The sequence below is a fragment of the Xenopus laevis genome, chromosome 9_10L (assembly GCF_017654675.1).
Source record: "Xenopus laevis strain J_2021 chromosome 9_10L, Xenopus_laevis_v10.1, whole genome shotgun sequence".
In the NCBI taxonomy this organism is placed as follows: Eukaryota; Metazoa; Chordata; class Amphibia; order Anura; family Pipidae; genus Xenopus; species Xenopus laevis.
This window is the reverse complement of record NC_054387.1, coordinates 72,189,333-72,203,181: the sequence shown is the minus strand read 5'-3', so window position 1 is coordinate 72,203,181 and position 13,849 is coordinate 72,189,333. Positions and strand designations below refer to the sequence as shown.

Genomic DNA, 13,849 nt, shown 5'->3' with positions numbered 1-13,849 from the left:
CATTACAGAAATGCTTCTTATATGACAAACCTCAGTTTCCAATCATTTAAGATAACAGATCTATATCCCCTGAAAGTGAAATAATTCAAGCAGAATCATATTATAAAAGCACAAATTGACTGCTATTTTTCGACTACAATATTGACAAAGCTGATAGCTTATGCAACTGAACACCTTATTTTTTTTCCTGTCACTTTGGCCCATTCTCAGGTATTACATCTTCAATAATCTTCTGTTCCTTGCATCAGAGATTATTATGTATTATCTTTCTGATTCAACATGCCATGTTGAAAAGCAACGTGACTAGCAGTTCCAACATCCTGACAGCAGTGAAGATGAGCGTTGGGACCATGGACAGCAGCAAAAAACATGAGGTAGGGACAGGAATCCTTTGTTTTCTTGTTTCACTTTTTACTAAAATTAAGATTTGTTGCATTATATGGAATGGTAACTGTTTAAACTATCTTTTATTGCATCTAAGCATTTAAATATCATTTTTTTAAATATTAATGTCTGGATTGAATAAAATATGTTGTTTGTTATTACAATATATTACTATATCATTGTTATTTTACCTTTTTTAGGGAGTTCTGGGGGAGTTCCATTAATTAATGACTGTTGCCTCCTTAAGGTAGGGGGATTGGTCTGCAGAGAGATCCCTGATTGATACTGAGACACAACAGCCAAGCAGGGGAAGGCATTGTGATTTGTTAGGATGGTTTAGGCTTTAATGGTGCTTTTGGCTGCACAAGTGCAACAATTCAACAATGAATGTTGTCAATATATCTAACTTAAGAGCTTTAATGCACCATTAACCTCTGTTCCATCTGCACTTCAGCCTAACTGCAGTATATGGAATGGCTCAACAGAGTGAAAGAGTTTCACAGCAAGTTCTGCAGAGACTTGCTCGGGTTGCCAAAAAGGAAGCTATCCACTCCTGAGAGCAATCTTTCTCTAGAGGACTTTTCAGTTTGCCAAGGAAAAATCTGATTAGCAATGCTGAACCATGCATATTTAATCAGTTATTTGCTGTCACTTAATTACTAAAGGCAAAACACGGAAGGGTTATTTACAAATGCAAGTGCAATATATAATTTCAGGTGCAAATTGACATGCTTTTCAACTTGTTTATTAATGACCTGGAGGTGGGCATTGAAAGTACTGTTTCTTTTTTTGCAGATGATACTAAATTGTGTAGAACTATAGGTTCCATGCAGGATGCTGCCACTTTGCAGAGTGATTTGTCTGAGTTGGAAAACTGGGCAGCAAACTGAAAAATAAGGCTCAATGTTGATAAATGCAAGTTATACACTAAATGGCAGTGTGTTGGGAGTTTCCTTAAATGAGAAGGATCTAGGGGTCTTTGTAGATAACACGTTGTCTAATTCTGGGCAGTGTCATTCTGTGGCTACTAAAGCAAATAAAGTTCTGTCTTGCATAAAAAAGGGCATTAACTCAAGGGATGAAAACATAATTATGCCTCTTTATAGGTCCCTGCTAAGGCCTCATCTGGAGTATGCAGTGCAGTTTTGGACTCCAGTCCTTAAGAGGGATATAAATGAGCTGGAGAGAGTGCAGAGACGTGCAACTAAATTGGTTAGAGGGACTTAAATTATGAGGGTAGACTGCCAAGGTTGGGGTTGTTTTCTCTGGAAAGGCAAATAGCAGGGGACCTTTCTACCCCTAAAGTGGATCACCGTACCAGAGGCCACCCCTTTAGATTTGAAGCAATTTAGCTGGTTTTTCACAGTCAGGACAGTGAGTTTGTGGAATGCCCTGCATGTTGTGATGGCTGATTCAGTTAATGCCTTTAAGAATAGCTTGGATGATTTTTTGGACAGACATAATATCAAAGGCTATTGTGATACTAAAGTCTATAGTTAGTATAGATATGGGTATATAGAATTTAAGTGAAAGTATGGAGGGGTGTGTGTGGATGCTGGGTTTTCATTTGGAGGGGTTGGACTTGATGGACTTTGTCTTTTTTCAACCCAATTTAACTATGTAACTATGTTTTTCACCCCTAATTAAATATTTTTCCCATTATCATTTTCGGTTTGTATCACTTCATTTCAAAACGTCATTTGTATCAAATTTGCTTGGCACAAGTCTGGTGCTCTTAGTTGTGAGGACTCTGTGAGGACCAAGAGCACTGAGGTGGTAGCTCCAAGGTTCCCCACCATCAAAAGGAACAGTTACACATCATTGATTAGAAGAGGCAAGATGGACACATTTGTAACCATTTGGAAGAACAGCGGTGTGTTTGGCAAGTTTAAAGCCTTCCCTTAATGCCCAGGTATAATGTATGCACATTATTAATATTAATTCCCTTGAGGGGACCTGCTATTTTTTTCCCCTTCTCAAAATCTGAGTAATCCACATAGTTATTCAGAATTAAAAAACACAGATGGGCCCAACAGCAGGAAATATAATGGCATTTCTAACATTGCTTATGCCTCTAGTGGGAGGTTAAGATTACACCCCCGATCACAGCTATGGCTTGTCAGTTTTTTTTGTTTAAGAAAAAAATAGAAAAAAAAGTCGCGGCTTCTCAAACTTATTTTCATAAAGTGTTTTCGTATAATCAAAGAGCATGATAAGCAACATGCAGAAATGCAGAGGAAACATACCGTATGCCTTTGTTCCTGTGATTCTGTTTCTTGCTCTAGACACTAGATTGCTTTATCCTAAAAGGTAAAATTCTATTCCAGAACAAATAACTTAATAGTAGGTGGTTGTGGACCCACGGCTCTGGTCAACTAAACTGACCCAAATGTTGCCAATAAGAAATCTACATTCGAAATCTGATTAAAAAAGCCTAATTTTAAAGGTGATTTTTTAAGACCTGCTCCACAAATGAAGCAAACAATTGATTCTGGTTTGCGCAAATCCCATAAGAAAATTTATGTTGACCCAGCGATGACTAAAAGTTTTCCCTTTACATTTGAAATATAATCTCCCCTTAGCCTATACTATGGTTACACAAATCTTACCCTAAATAGCCTTCAAGTAAAGGAACAATTAAAGATAAGTAACTGTTCTTTAAGCTTGGAAGCAACTTGAATAGAATTTCCAATCCCTATTGTGTAGAAGTTCTTACCATATGTAGGTGATTCTCGTCCATCTTCTAGCCCCGAGTCACGTTCCCTATCTCTTTTTCTGTGTTTGTGTCCACGATGCCTGTGACGCCGATGACTTTTCCTCCCACCGAGAGGGACGTGAACTCCAATGAACAATGTTCTGTGGACTGTGGAAAATTAAACATTGTTTTTTAAACTTTACTTGAGTGTGGAAGTCAGATACTGCAATAGATGATATAGACATGAAGCTTATTTTTATTTCTCTTCTTAAAAAGTAAAGTTAGTTAAGTAAGGCACTGAGCTAGTTTTTACTCTTGTATTTTCTTCTTCCTGGGCCACAAAGACATTTTTATAGGGGGTCAAAACCATGTGCAAGATAATCTGTTCCCCCCCAACTATTAGGAACCTCACTCTACCTATTGTTATATCCCTAGAAATTGGGTTCAGGAAACACTGATATAGACATCAAGCTGTCCTGATTGTATAAATAAACAAATGCTTTTGAAGGAAAAATCTACATGAATCATGCACAATTTTTTAATTTATTTTTGCCGAAAATAGATGGTTGCATTAAGAACATTTTTTTCCATTTCAAAGCACAAGTTTTCACTAGTGCAGTAACCCATAGCAACTAATCAGATGTTAATTTCCAAAATTATAACTACACTAACCCCCTGTTATAGATTTCTTTTTCTATTCCAGAGCCGTCTTTAGGGGTGTATATAATTAATTAATTATCCTGGGTTCACAGGTGTCGTACTTTGGAAGAATGAAAGATGGAAAGGCAAGATGGCAGCAACAGAACAAGATGGTGGCAGTAGGCCAAGATAATATATTGTATAATAATATACTGTAGACCGGTGTAGTCTTGCAGCCCTTCAGTTGTACTGCAGTCAACAAGGTGAATGGGTCATAGGTTGCACAGTCCTACTTTATATAAATAATAGGGTCCCACAAAGTCTGATGAAATTGTAAACAAAGATAAATATGAAGTTTCTCCAAGCTAGACCCCACCTCCAAGAATAAAATAACAGAGTGGATTATTAGTGTATGTTACTGCTTATTTGAATTTAAGTTTCATAAAATAAAATAACCAGATATTAATGATTTTGAGAATCGACAGTTTTCTAAAGTCTCTTGCTATTTACAATGGTTAGTATCTAATATAGTGGCAGCTGCCAGCTATTATAGATTGTACAGGTCTTGAGAGTCTGACTTTGTACACAATGTTCCTGTTCTGATACCACCTGACTTATAATTGGCTATTCAGGCAGAATAAGAAACTGAGAGCAAAATAAGATGAAGCAACGGCAGTTCACAGTGTATTGATGGGCAGGAGGTGGGGATGAGAGAGGAAAGGGAATTACATTTTCTAATTCTGCCAGACAGAATGAGGATATTTCCAGATGAGAATTAAAAATAGAACAGAATAGAAATGGGAAAAGAGCACGAAGGAAGGCATGGGAGAAATAAAAAAAGGCACCATAATAGGGCAAAAAACTATATTCAAAGAGAGGAATCATTGAAAAATAGCTAAATTAGTGAAGAATAAGCAACGAGACACACTCCTAAAATGGAGTATATTTTGAATTTATAATTCTTTGGTTTAAGTGTTCTTTTTATTCCATTGTCTGTTTTTTTTAAGCTTTCTAGGTTTTATAGCTCACTATTGTCCTTCTTCTGCTCTTTCATATTGTACTCTCTTTCCTTTGCTTTTGTGCTGTCACTTAGGGGCATATTTATCAAGGGTCGAATTTCCAATTGAAAAAACTTAGAAATTCGAATTCAAAAAGACCAGTCGAAGGAATAGCGCATTTGATCGAATTCGATTCGAAGTTTTTCCCAAAGTCCACCAATTGACTTCAATACGGTTCTAGGAGGTCCCCCATAGGCTAAAACAGCAGTTTGGCAGGTTTTAGATGTGAATGGTCGAAGTCGAATTTTTAAAGAGACAGTACATGATACATATCAATATTCACATTTTTTAATTTTTTTCAAATTCAAATCGAATTTGAACTATTCCTTAGTCAAAGTACAAAAAAAAATAGCTAGAGATTAGAATTTTATTTCTCTCGAAAATTCACCTCGACCTTTGATAAATTTGCCCCTTAGTGTTTGGTATTCCATTTCCCCCTATTCATTCTCTTTTAAATCGGACCTGTCACCCAAAAATATTCCAAATCCTATTTTATCATGTTAGTCAAGCAAAAGAAACTTTAATTACACAATCTAAATTATTTGAATCTTGTTTCCTTCTGTCTGGGAATTCCTAATTATAGCAAGCAGGCAGGAGCCATTTTATAGGCACTGTTTTTAAAGGGATACTGTCATGGGAAAAAAAAATTTTTTCAAAATGAATCAGTTAATAGTGCTGCTCCAGCAGAATTCTGCACTGAAATCCATTTCTCAAAAGAGCAAACAGATTTTTTTATATTCAATCTTGAAATCTGACATGGGGCTAGACATATTGTCAATTTCCCAGCTGCCCCAAGTCATGTGACTTGTGCTCTGATAAACTTCAATCACTCTTTACTGCTGTACTGCACGTTGGAGTGATATCACCCCCCTCCCTTTTCCCCCCAGCAGCCAAACAAAAGAACAATGGAAAGGTAACCAGATAGCAGCTCCCTAACACAAGATAACAGCTGCCTGGTAGATCTAAGAACAGCACTCAATAGTAAAAACCCATGTCCCACTGAGACTCCTTCAGTTACATTGAGAAGGAAAAACAGCAGCCTGCCAGAAAGCATTTCTCTCCTAAAGTGCAGGCACAAGTCACATGACCAGGGGCAGCTGGGAAATTGACAAAATGTCTAGCCCCATGTCAGATTTCAAAATTGAATATAAAAAAATCTGTTTGTTCTTTTGAGAAATGGATTTCAGTGCAGAATTCTGCTGGAGCAGCACTATTAACTGATTCATTTTGAAAAAAAAAGTTTTTTCCCATGACAGTATCCCTTTAAGGTAAGCTGTACATCATTTTAAAACCTGATGTCCACCCCCATGCACTGGCTACACAATTAAATGGTGAAGAGAGGGTGTGGAGAGTGCAATTACATCTAGGAATGGAATAAATGGAAAGTGAAAGTAATTGTCTGCCCTGCAGGCACAATTTGATTGACAGCTGAGATTTTAAATGAGTTTACAACAGTTATGAATGCTTTAATAAAATAAAAAGAATTTGGATTTCATGTTTCATTTGGAAAGGACTTTTATTATACAGCTTTTTATTTCTGGGGGACAGGTCCACTTTAACTTTATATTCTTCCTCCCTTCACATTTTTCCATTATTATGTTCTGCCCTCTACTCATTCTCTTTTGTACTTTATGCCCTTTCTTTTAAACTTTTCTATTTCCTTATGTCTTCAATTTTCTATTTCTTTCCCTCTATCTTGTCACCTGATATCTAGTTAATTTCTGTTTTAATTTTCAGTTGCCTTTTCTCTTTCTCTTTTGAGATCACCTTCAGCCCTGAATCCTCAGATTCTACTTTCAGTGCAGTGAGAGAAGCATTTTATAATTCTATGATACAGGCAGATTGGATTATCTGTTTGTTTTTGTAATTATATCTTAAGAAAGAAGTTGCAGGCTTCTTTGCCATTGGCAACTGGTAAGTACAGGGCCTTGTCGGAGGATGGGAAAGTGGATGCCTACATGCCTCCCCCACCCACCATTATGAACATAGTAGTGCCAAATGCACCCCATAGCCAAAGGTGCCTTCTTGCAAATTTGGTCTTACTATTCCATTGTCTATATTATATTAAATGGTCATTTTAAGGGGCACAGTGCCTTTACTCCCAGAAGAAATGTTTTTCCTTTTAACGGACTTACTGTAAGTTTCCTACTGGGTCTTGGTATGCTGCCAATGTATTAAATAAAGAAAGTATGTTATGACCTAATTTTGAATACTAGTATGTCCTGGTGAGGGAATAATGCTAATCTCTTTAAGACCTGTAAGAACTAAATAGAATACAGTAAATGTTTGTCTGGCTGCATGTGCAATTGACCATGATTAGAGTACAGTTATGCACAGCAAGGCAGAAAATAGTTTCATTTAACCTGCAAGGTCACCCTCAACAACTTCTACAAATTAACTTGCATTATTCAAGCAGAGCCGTTTTAATCAAGTCGTACATTTATGGGGCAGCTAAAACAGAAGTTTATTGTTCAGTCTGCACCCAGGAATCATAATCAGCTTTGCCCACCACTCCCAGTTTCACAGAAAAAGTATTACTCCATTTCTTTAAAAAAAAAAAGAGAAGTGCAATAAGATTCCATTTTTAATACTTATGGCACTATGCTGTATGCAACAGATCAAAAAGTGTCCACTGACAAGGAAACAATGAAACATATAGCAATGTAATAACATTATGTTCATTATAACAGTATTTAGAAAGCAAGTAACCATGATGCTGCCTATACATTGTGCCTTGTACTCAAATCCATGACCAATTGAACAACAATATATAAATAAAAAAAATACTGTATATAGTGTACAATGGATGCTCTATAGTAAAATATAATATTAAATATCTCTGATCTCTGGTAGGGATTGCCTCTATTGGTCATGGTAATACTATGATCCTGCCATCCATTAATGATACTGGAGGCATCAAGTTTCTCATTATATGTTGGAATTGGATCCAAGTACTGCACTGTGAGACTGTACAAAAGGATTTTTTTTCTTCCTGTAACTCACATGCTCTCATGAGCCAAACGTGGAGCAGAACTTTATGAAGCATCTGGGACACACAACCACAACTTTTTAAAACACTGAAATTAGGATGTTTTGCTAAAAACAGGTCAGTCTGTATTATTGACTTCAGAGCATTTACAAACATTAGTGATTTAACATCTACAGCATATAGATCAAAGCAGAGAAGCAGTCTCATTAGTATCATGCCAGGACAGATTATTCTAAATCGGGCAGATTATAGTGTTCACTCTACTATAGCTACAGATTTTCCTGCTACTGGGCCAAAAGCTTGCTATCGCTCTGTAGCAGGGTGAGTCCCAATTGTAGGAATATTCCATTTTCCACGTAATCGTAATGTATATAAGCCATGAAGGGTGGATGGGTAAGCAACCTGCAGTTTTCTATATTGCGTTATAAAACCCCTCTTACTTGGACTCTCTTTCCAAATCCATTTACTGAATATATATTTATATTCTGTATTTTTACTACTCAACCAATCACATTCTCTGTCTTCCTCACTTCCTATATCCCTGACCCTCTTGTCTATTTTGTTCAACCCAAATGCTGCTCAACTACACATAGCAGCATATGACAATATATTATCTAAGGATACACCAAGTCCACAGATCTCAGCACTATCCACAGGATCTGAACTAATCCGTTATGCTTATTCAAACTGAATCTGAACCCTAAGGATCATGGCACACACAGCACATTTTCCTCCAATATAATTTAGCTGGCAGGGAGATGCTCCACTATGCAGTTTTCCACTCACCTCTCCTCCTTTTTTCTTCACCTTGGCAATGACATATCAAATACTGCTTAAAAGAGGTCATGCTCCATTATATAGACCAGGGATCCCCAACCTTTAGAACATCTGAGCAACATTCAGAAGTAAAAGGAGTTGGGGAGCAACACAAGCATGAAAATTGTTCTTGGGGTGCCAAATAAGTGCTGTGGTTGGCCATTTAGTAGCCCCTATGTGGACTGTCAACCTACATTGAGACTCTGTTTGGCAGTACACCTGGTTTTTATACAACCAAAACTTGCCTCAAAGCCAATTAAAAAAAAAAGCTCCTGCTTTGAGGCCACTGAGAGCAACATCCGAGGGGTTGGAGAGCAACATGTTACTCACGAGCTACTGGTTGGGGATCACTGATATAGACAGAGCAACTATGTCAATGTTGACATGTTTTTCTCTGAGCCTACTTGAAGGATTTTTCCCAGAGTCAATTTTAATTAACATTAACATGCTGATCACCTTATTTGGCAAGGATATTAGTGTCTAATGCAAAAAAAATATTCCAAAAACCTCTTTGCACCTCTCAATGTTCGTCTTCATACAAGGAAATCTATCATGAATAATTAGTTACGGCTGACAAAGGCATGATTTGGTTGCATTTTGACAGCGTCAGCTGAACATTATTTCTCTAATTAAGACTTATATTTGCTTACAACAAGCATACATATATATATGACAACACACTAACATTAAATGCATTTTAGCCCTTTGCCCTTGAAGTTGTAAATACGACCTCCGGTATTCTAAAGACCCACAGACTAGAAGGATGTTGGACAGATAAGATCCATTACAATATAACAATGAATTAGACATCTAGTGCAACTTTTTCCTGTGTTACTGAATCTTTTGGAGATATTAGCACTGTGTGGCAATTCCCAATAACCACTAAATTATCTGCATTAATTAGTCTCACTGGGCTAGAAAATTTGCTCCTACCATTGCAAGTAACGCTGTATAAAAAAATTAAATGGCTAACAATAATCCGGTACTGTTAAGAGAACATTATGCCTGCAAGGTAATTATCATTGCTAAAACCATCCGGCTTTATCACCAAGCTAAGTCTGCAAACCGCATTTTCTATGCATCCCAGCCAAGAACTTGGAACACTTTCCAGCAAGATGATCACATAGACAGAGATGCACAAACTGATAAACAAGCTTGTCCGTTCCTCTATTGTTCAGTATGTATTCATTCTCTTGTAAATGTGCTTGTCTGATAATGAAAACAACACAGAGATTGGATTTTTTTTCTTGCTGCCCAAGTTATTACTGCTTAGCATATCTTAACTCGTTTGCTCATAGTCTTATCTGCCCGTAATTCAATAATTGCACCAATGCCTCATCAATAAGCACATTCAAATGACCTTTAAAAAAGGTTTTGAACAGCAAATGCATGTGCCTCTGGGTTTAGATTTGGAAATACACATCTAACTGGAGCCTGCAACTGGGACATGGCAGTGTATGGTGATTGTGCTTTATCTGAAGCACTCATTTACTACACTATGGCTTTGTGATTCCTGCGGCTAATTGAACACCGAGAATGAAAGTGATAAGAAAGCTTAGACGAGGTTCAGCAACCAATCATTGGCTCTTTTAACTATATAGATAAACAAACTATGTAATGGAATAAAATACACAAATAAACACTATTAAAGCTAGTGTTAGTGTTAATATATTAAAAGTTATGAATTCATCCTAGAATGAAGGTCAACACTGAACTCTGCAGTGGTAGAAATGCATTCTGTGGCATAATGAATCATTGGCAGATGCCACCACTACCTGACTGAATGTATAATAGCACCAGTAACAGTGAAGACTCAGAGAGCTACTAGTAGCACCTACTTATCACAGCTATAAAATAGACTATAAAGATAATTGGCTTTGCTAAGACAGTAGGGGACTTATTTACTAAAACTTGAATTTATCTCATATTTTTATTAAACCAAGCTGAATCAAACTCCCATTCACAATTTTATCTTATTTATCAATAAAATAATTTGAAAAAGTTGGGTCGGAAAAAACTCAATAAAAATTAGCAAAACCCGAATCATACAAATTATTCGGACTTTACTCCCAAATCACTAATTTTTTCCGGTTATTGCCTGAAAACTCCAACATTGACTTATACATCATCTCTATAGTTTTGCCTGATTTCCAGATTCTGGCTTTTTGCAGTATTGGTGGGCATAATACATCTCATTTGAGGTTTTTTTTCCACGTAAATTTTTAGTTTTTGTCCCAAAAAGCCAGACGAGAAAAAAATTGAGGTTTAGTAAATAGCCCCCAGGTGTGTTTTAGTAGAGGCAATTCTCAGTATTGTCTATGACTGGGTATTTTGTAGCCACAACAAGTGGCTGCTAAAAGTAGCTCCAGGGCTACTAGCAGCGTTATTTGTTGCGGCTTCAAAATACCAAAAAAATACCCTTCCATAGACAAAACTGAAAATTGCCTCTGCTAAAACACACTAATGGGTTACGTAATAAAAGGCACTAAGTTTGCCCAGGTGCAGTAACCCATAGCAAAGAATCAGCAGGTAGCATTTACTGGTCGCCAAACATCTTACTGCTCCTGGGCAAACTTAGTGCCTTGTATTATATATGGGGGCTAGTGCAAAGCCAATTATCACTACTGTTTATTTTGTAGCCGTGAAAATAGCTGCTACTAGTAGCCCTGTATGTTTTTACCCTAAAGTTTAGGGAAGGACAAATAAAAGGTATTTTCTTCTTTGGGTTAGGACCCCATCTACATTGACTTTTTAGACGATGCCTCATTTTCTACTTTGTAGCAACAGTTTGGGGAAAGCCTTTCCTGTTTTAGCACCATAATGCCCCATGCAAAAAGTGAGGTCCATACACAATGGGTTTGCTCTGATGGGAGTCAAAGAACTTGACTGGTCTACACAGGGCCTCAACCCAACTGAACACCTTAATTTCCTTTAAAAAATGGTCCACCATCTAGCGGAAAGCCTTCCTAGAACTTTCTGAATGTTATAGCAGCAAAGGGTGAGGCACATTCATATGAATACTCTTGGATTTAAAATAACAAGGGTCACTGTTGATAAAAAAACTGTACCCTAAAATGGACACATGTTGGACACTTCTTGCACTTCCCTATAGTTGTGTCTAGTCTGCTGAATCATGTTCAAGTGCACCTATTAATGCTGGGGGACACCGGAGTTAAAACCACCCTGAACGTGGATGTAATTTCAAGGTTCTCTTAGGTTATTAGGTGAAACAGGTTTGCATCAAAAAGTCACACACTAATGCCTTTTTTAAAACCCAGTGCCACATTTGATACAATTCCCACTCTGCTGATTCAGTATGTGATCAAATTTTCTGAGAAGAATCACTGCATTTTTGGTATAAACATGGCAACTTAGAGGTATGGTGATCCAAATTACAGAAAGATTCCTTATCTGGAAAACCCCAGTTACCCAGCATTATAGATAATAGATCCAATGGGGCATCAAAGTTACTGTATTGCTACTCATTCAGCCTGTAAGCTAAACACATAGCAATGGGACTGAACCACATATGGCCAGATTTAAGCTGTAAGCCCCTTTACTATAAATAGATCTATCATTTATTTATTTTATAATTCCTATAATATAATTATTCATAACTTAAAACATTTCAAAATAAAAATGTTCCTGAGTAGGACATTATGATGATGAAGGAGACAGGTGGCGCGTGTTAATTGCTCTCATCAGGACTCATTACCTATTTTGCACATCCAGAATAATGTTTTGTTCGGATAATTATGATGTGAGTGGTGCTAGAGCCGCACTCTGTGCTGTGTGGGTGTTCCACCAACGACGAAATTCCTACTCAAGTGCCATCTATGTATTTATTTCAACTGGAGTTTCTATTTGTTACATTTAGATATGCTCATTGCACACGTCTGATCTTTTCAACCTGGATTGTTGTTCTACACTGTAATAGGGTAATATGCCTTTTTATCCTTGCTTATCCAGAGAGACGCAACCTTTTCTTGTAACCATTTAATCTTCCTGTCAATAGACAGGCTTGTTTCGAGAACAACTTTAATTAAAGGGAAATCTATTTTTCTTTGAATCAATGGGAATCTTCGTATTTCTACACAGTGTAATGGTGCCAGGGGACTTTGGTTCCTCTAAATAAGCCCCTTGAATACAATTATAGTAAAACCTAAAACTCTCCCATGTGTTCCTCCCAGATGTCCAATGTAGACATCTCAACCATAATTACAGGTGCAATTCTCACATGAGAACCAGTGCTATCTCAGTTATGTGGATATTAAAGGAGAACTAAACCCAATTAGCCAACAAAGGGCCCCCTGAACAGGCCTCCCTTATGAAAAACTGCTGCTTTCTTTACAAAATGGTCTACTGTACTTCCTAAAGCAAGAATGGTTTGAGGCCACGTTGTTTAGCCACTTTACTTCCACTACCTTGCACCTCAGTGATCTAATTTGAGCAAGAATATGAACACTAGAGGCTAGGAACAGATAAACTTCTAGCGCACATGCACCAGGGAGCCAGACATGGATCCGCCAACCCCTCTGTACAACACTGGCTGAGGAAGACCAGGGCTGTGTTGGGGAGCAGTTCAGGAGGCCTGCATCATGTCTTCTAAATGGGTTTACTTCTTTTTTACCCATATGGAGATTACTGTGCCAAAAATCTGGCATGCCAAAATAATTTTAATCATTTTGTGGCCACACCCCTAATTACCATGTTCATTTTACAAACTTTGGCAGGTTATGAAAGTCTGAATGCATTTCTGTGGTTTTTATGTGTTATTACAGTTTTGCTAATGAAGGTGAATTGCACTTTAAACTGGGAGTCTAAGTTCTCCCAAGAGACCTGCTTATCTCCGATTGTTACAAAAGCATATAAATATCTATTCTGAACTCTCTGCCAAAAGCCAATTAAGTTAGAAACGTTGTATCTTTTTCTGGCTGTTCAGTGTAGGAGATCAAAAGAGAAAGTCAGGACATTTCAGTGACAAACTGCAAGTTGAGCTGTCAAAATCAGGACTGTCCCACGAAAAACAGGACAGTTGGGAGGTCTGTAGACATAGTGCTGTTAGGCTGTTGGGTGCCAGATTGAATGAAAAAGAAAAAGCACAAAGCCATTGGGTTTTTGTCCCAGGACAGAAGAACAGCATAGCTTTTCAGCTCTATCCTTGATGCTACTGGAACTACAGATACCAGAATACTCCTTGACTTGCAGTGACATCTGTTAAGCACTAATGGACATATGCAGTAATTTATTCCAAATCTACTGACATTC

At 37.4% G+C, this 13,849-nt stretch overlaps 1 protein-coding gene across 4 annotated transcripts in view; it reads right to left on the bottom strand.

Moving 5' to 3' along the window:
• slc4a10.L (solute carrier family 4, sodium bicarbonate transporter, member 10 L homeolog) overlaps positions 1-13,849 on the bottom strand; it is a 104,722-nt gene that overhangs the window by 47,836 nt on the left and 43,037 nt on the right. For all 4 annotated transcript variants that reach the window (XM_041576030.1, XM_041576028.1, XM_018236859.2 and 1 more), the window contains exon 3: positions 3,101-3,247. In XM_041576030.1, coding sequence (XP_041431964.1) covers positions 3,101-3,247 — 147 coding nt within the window. The remainder of the gene's footprint in view (positions 1-3,100; positions 3,248-13,849) is intronic.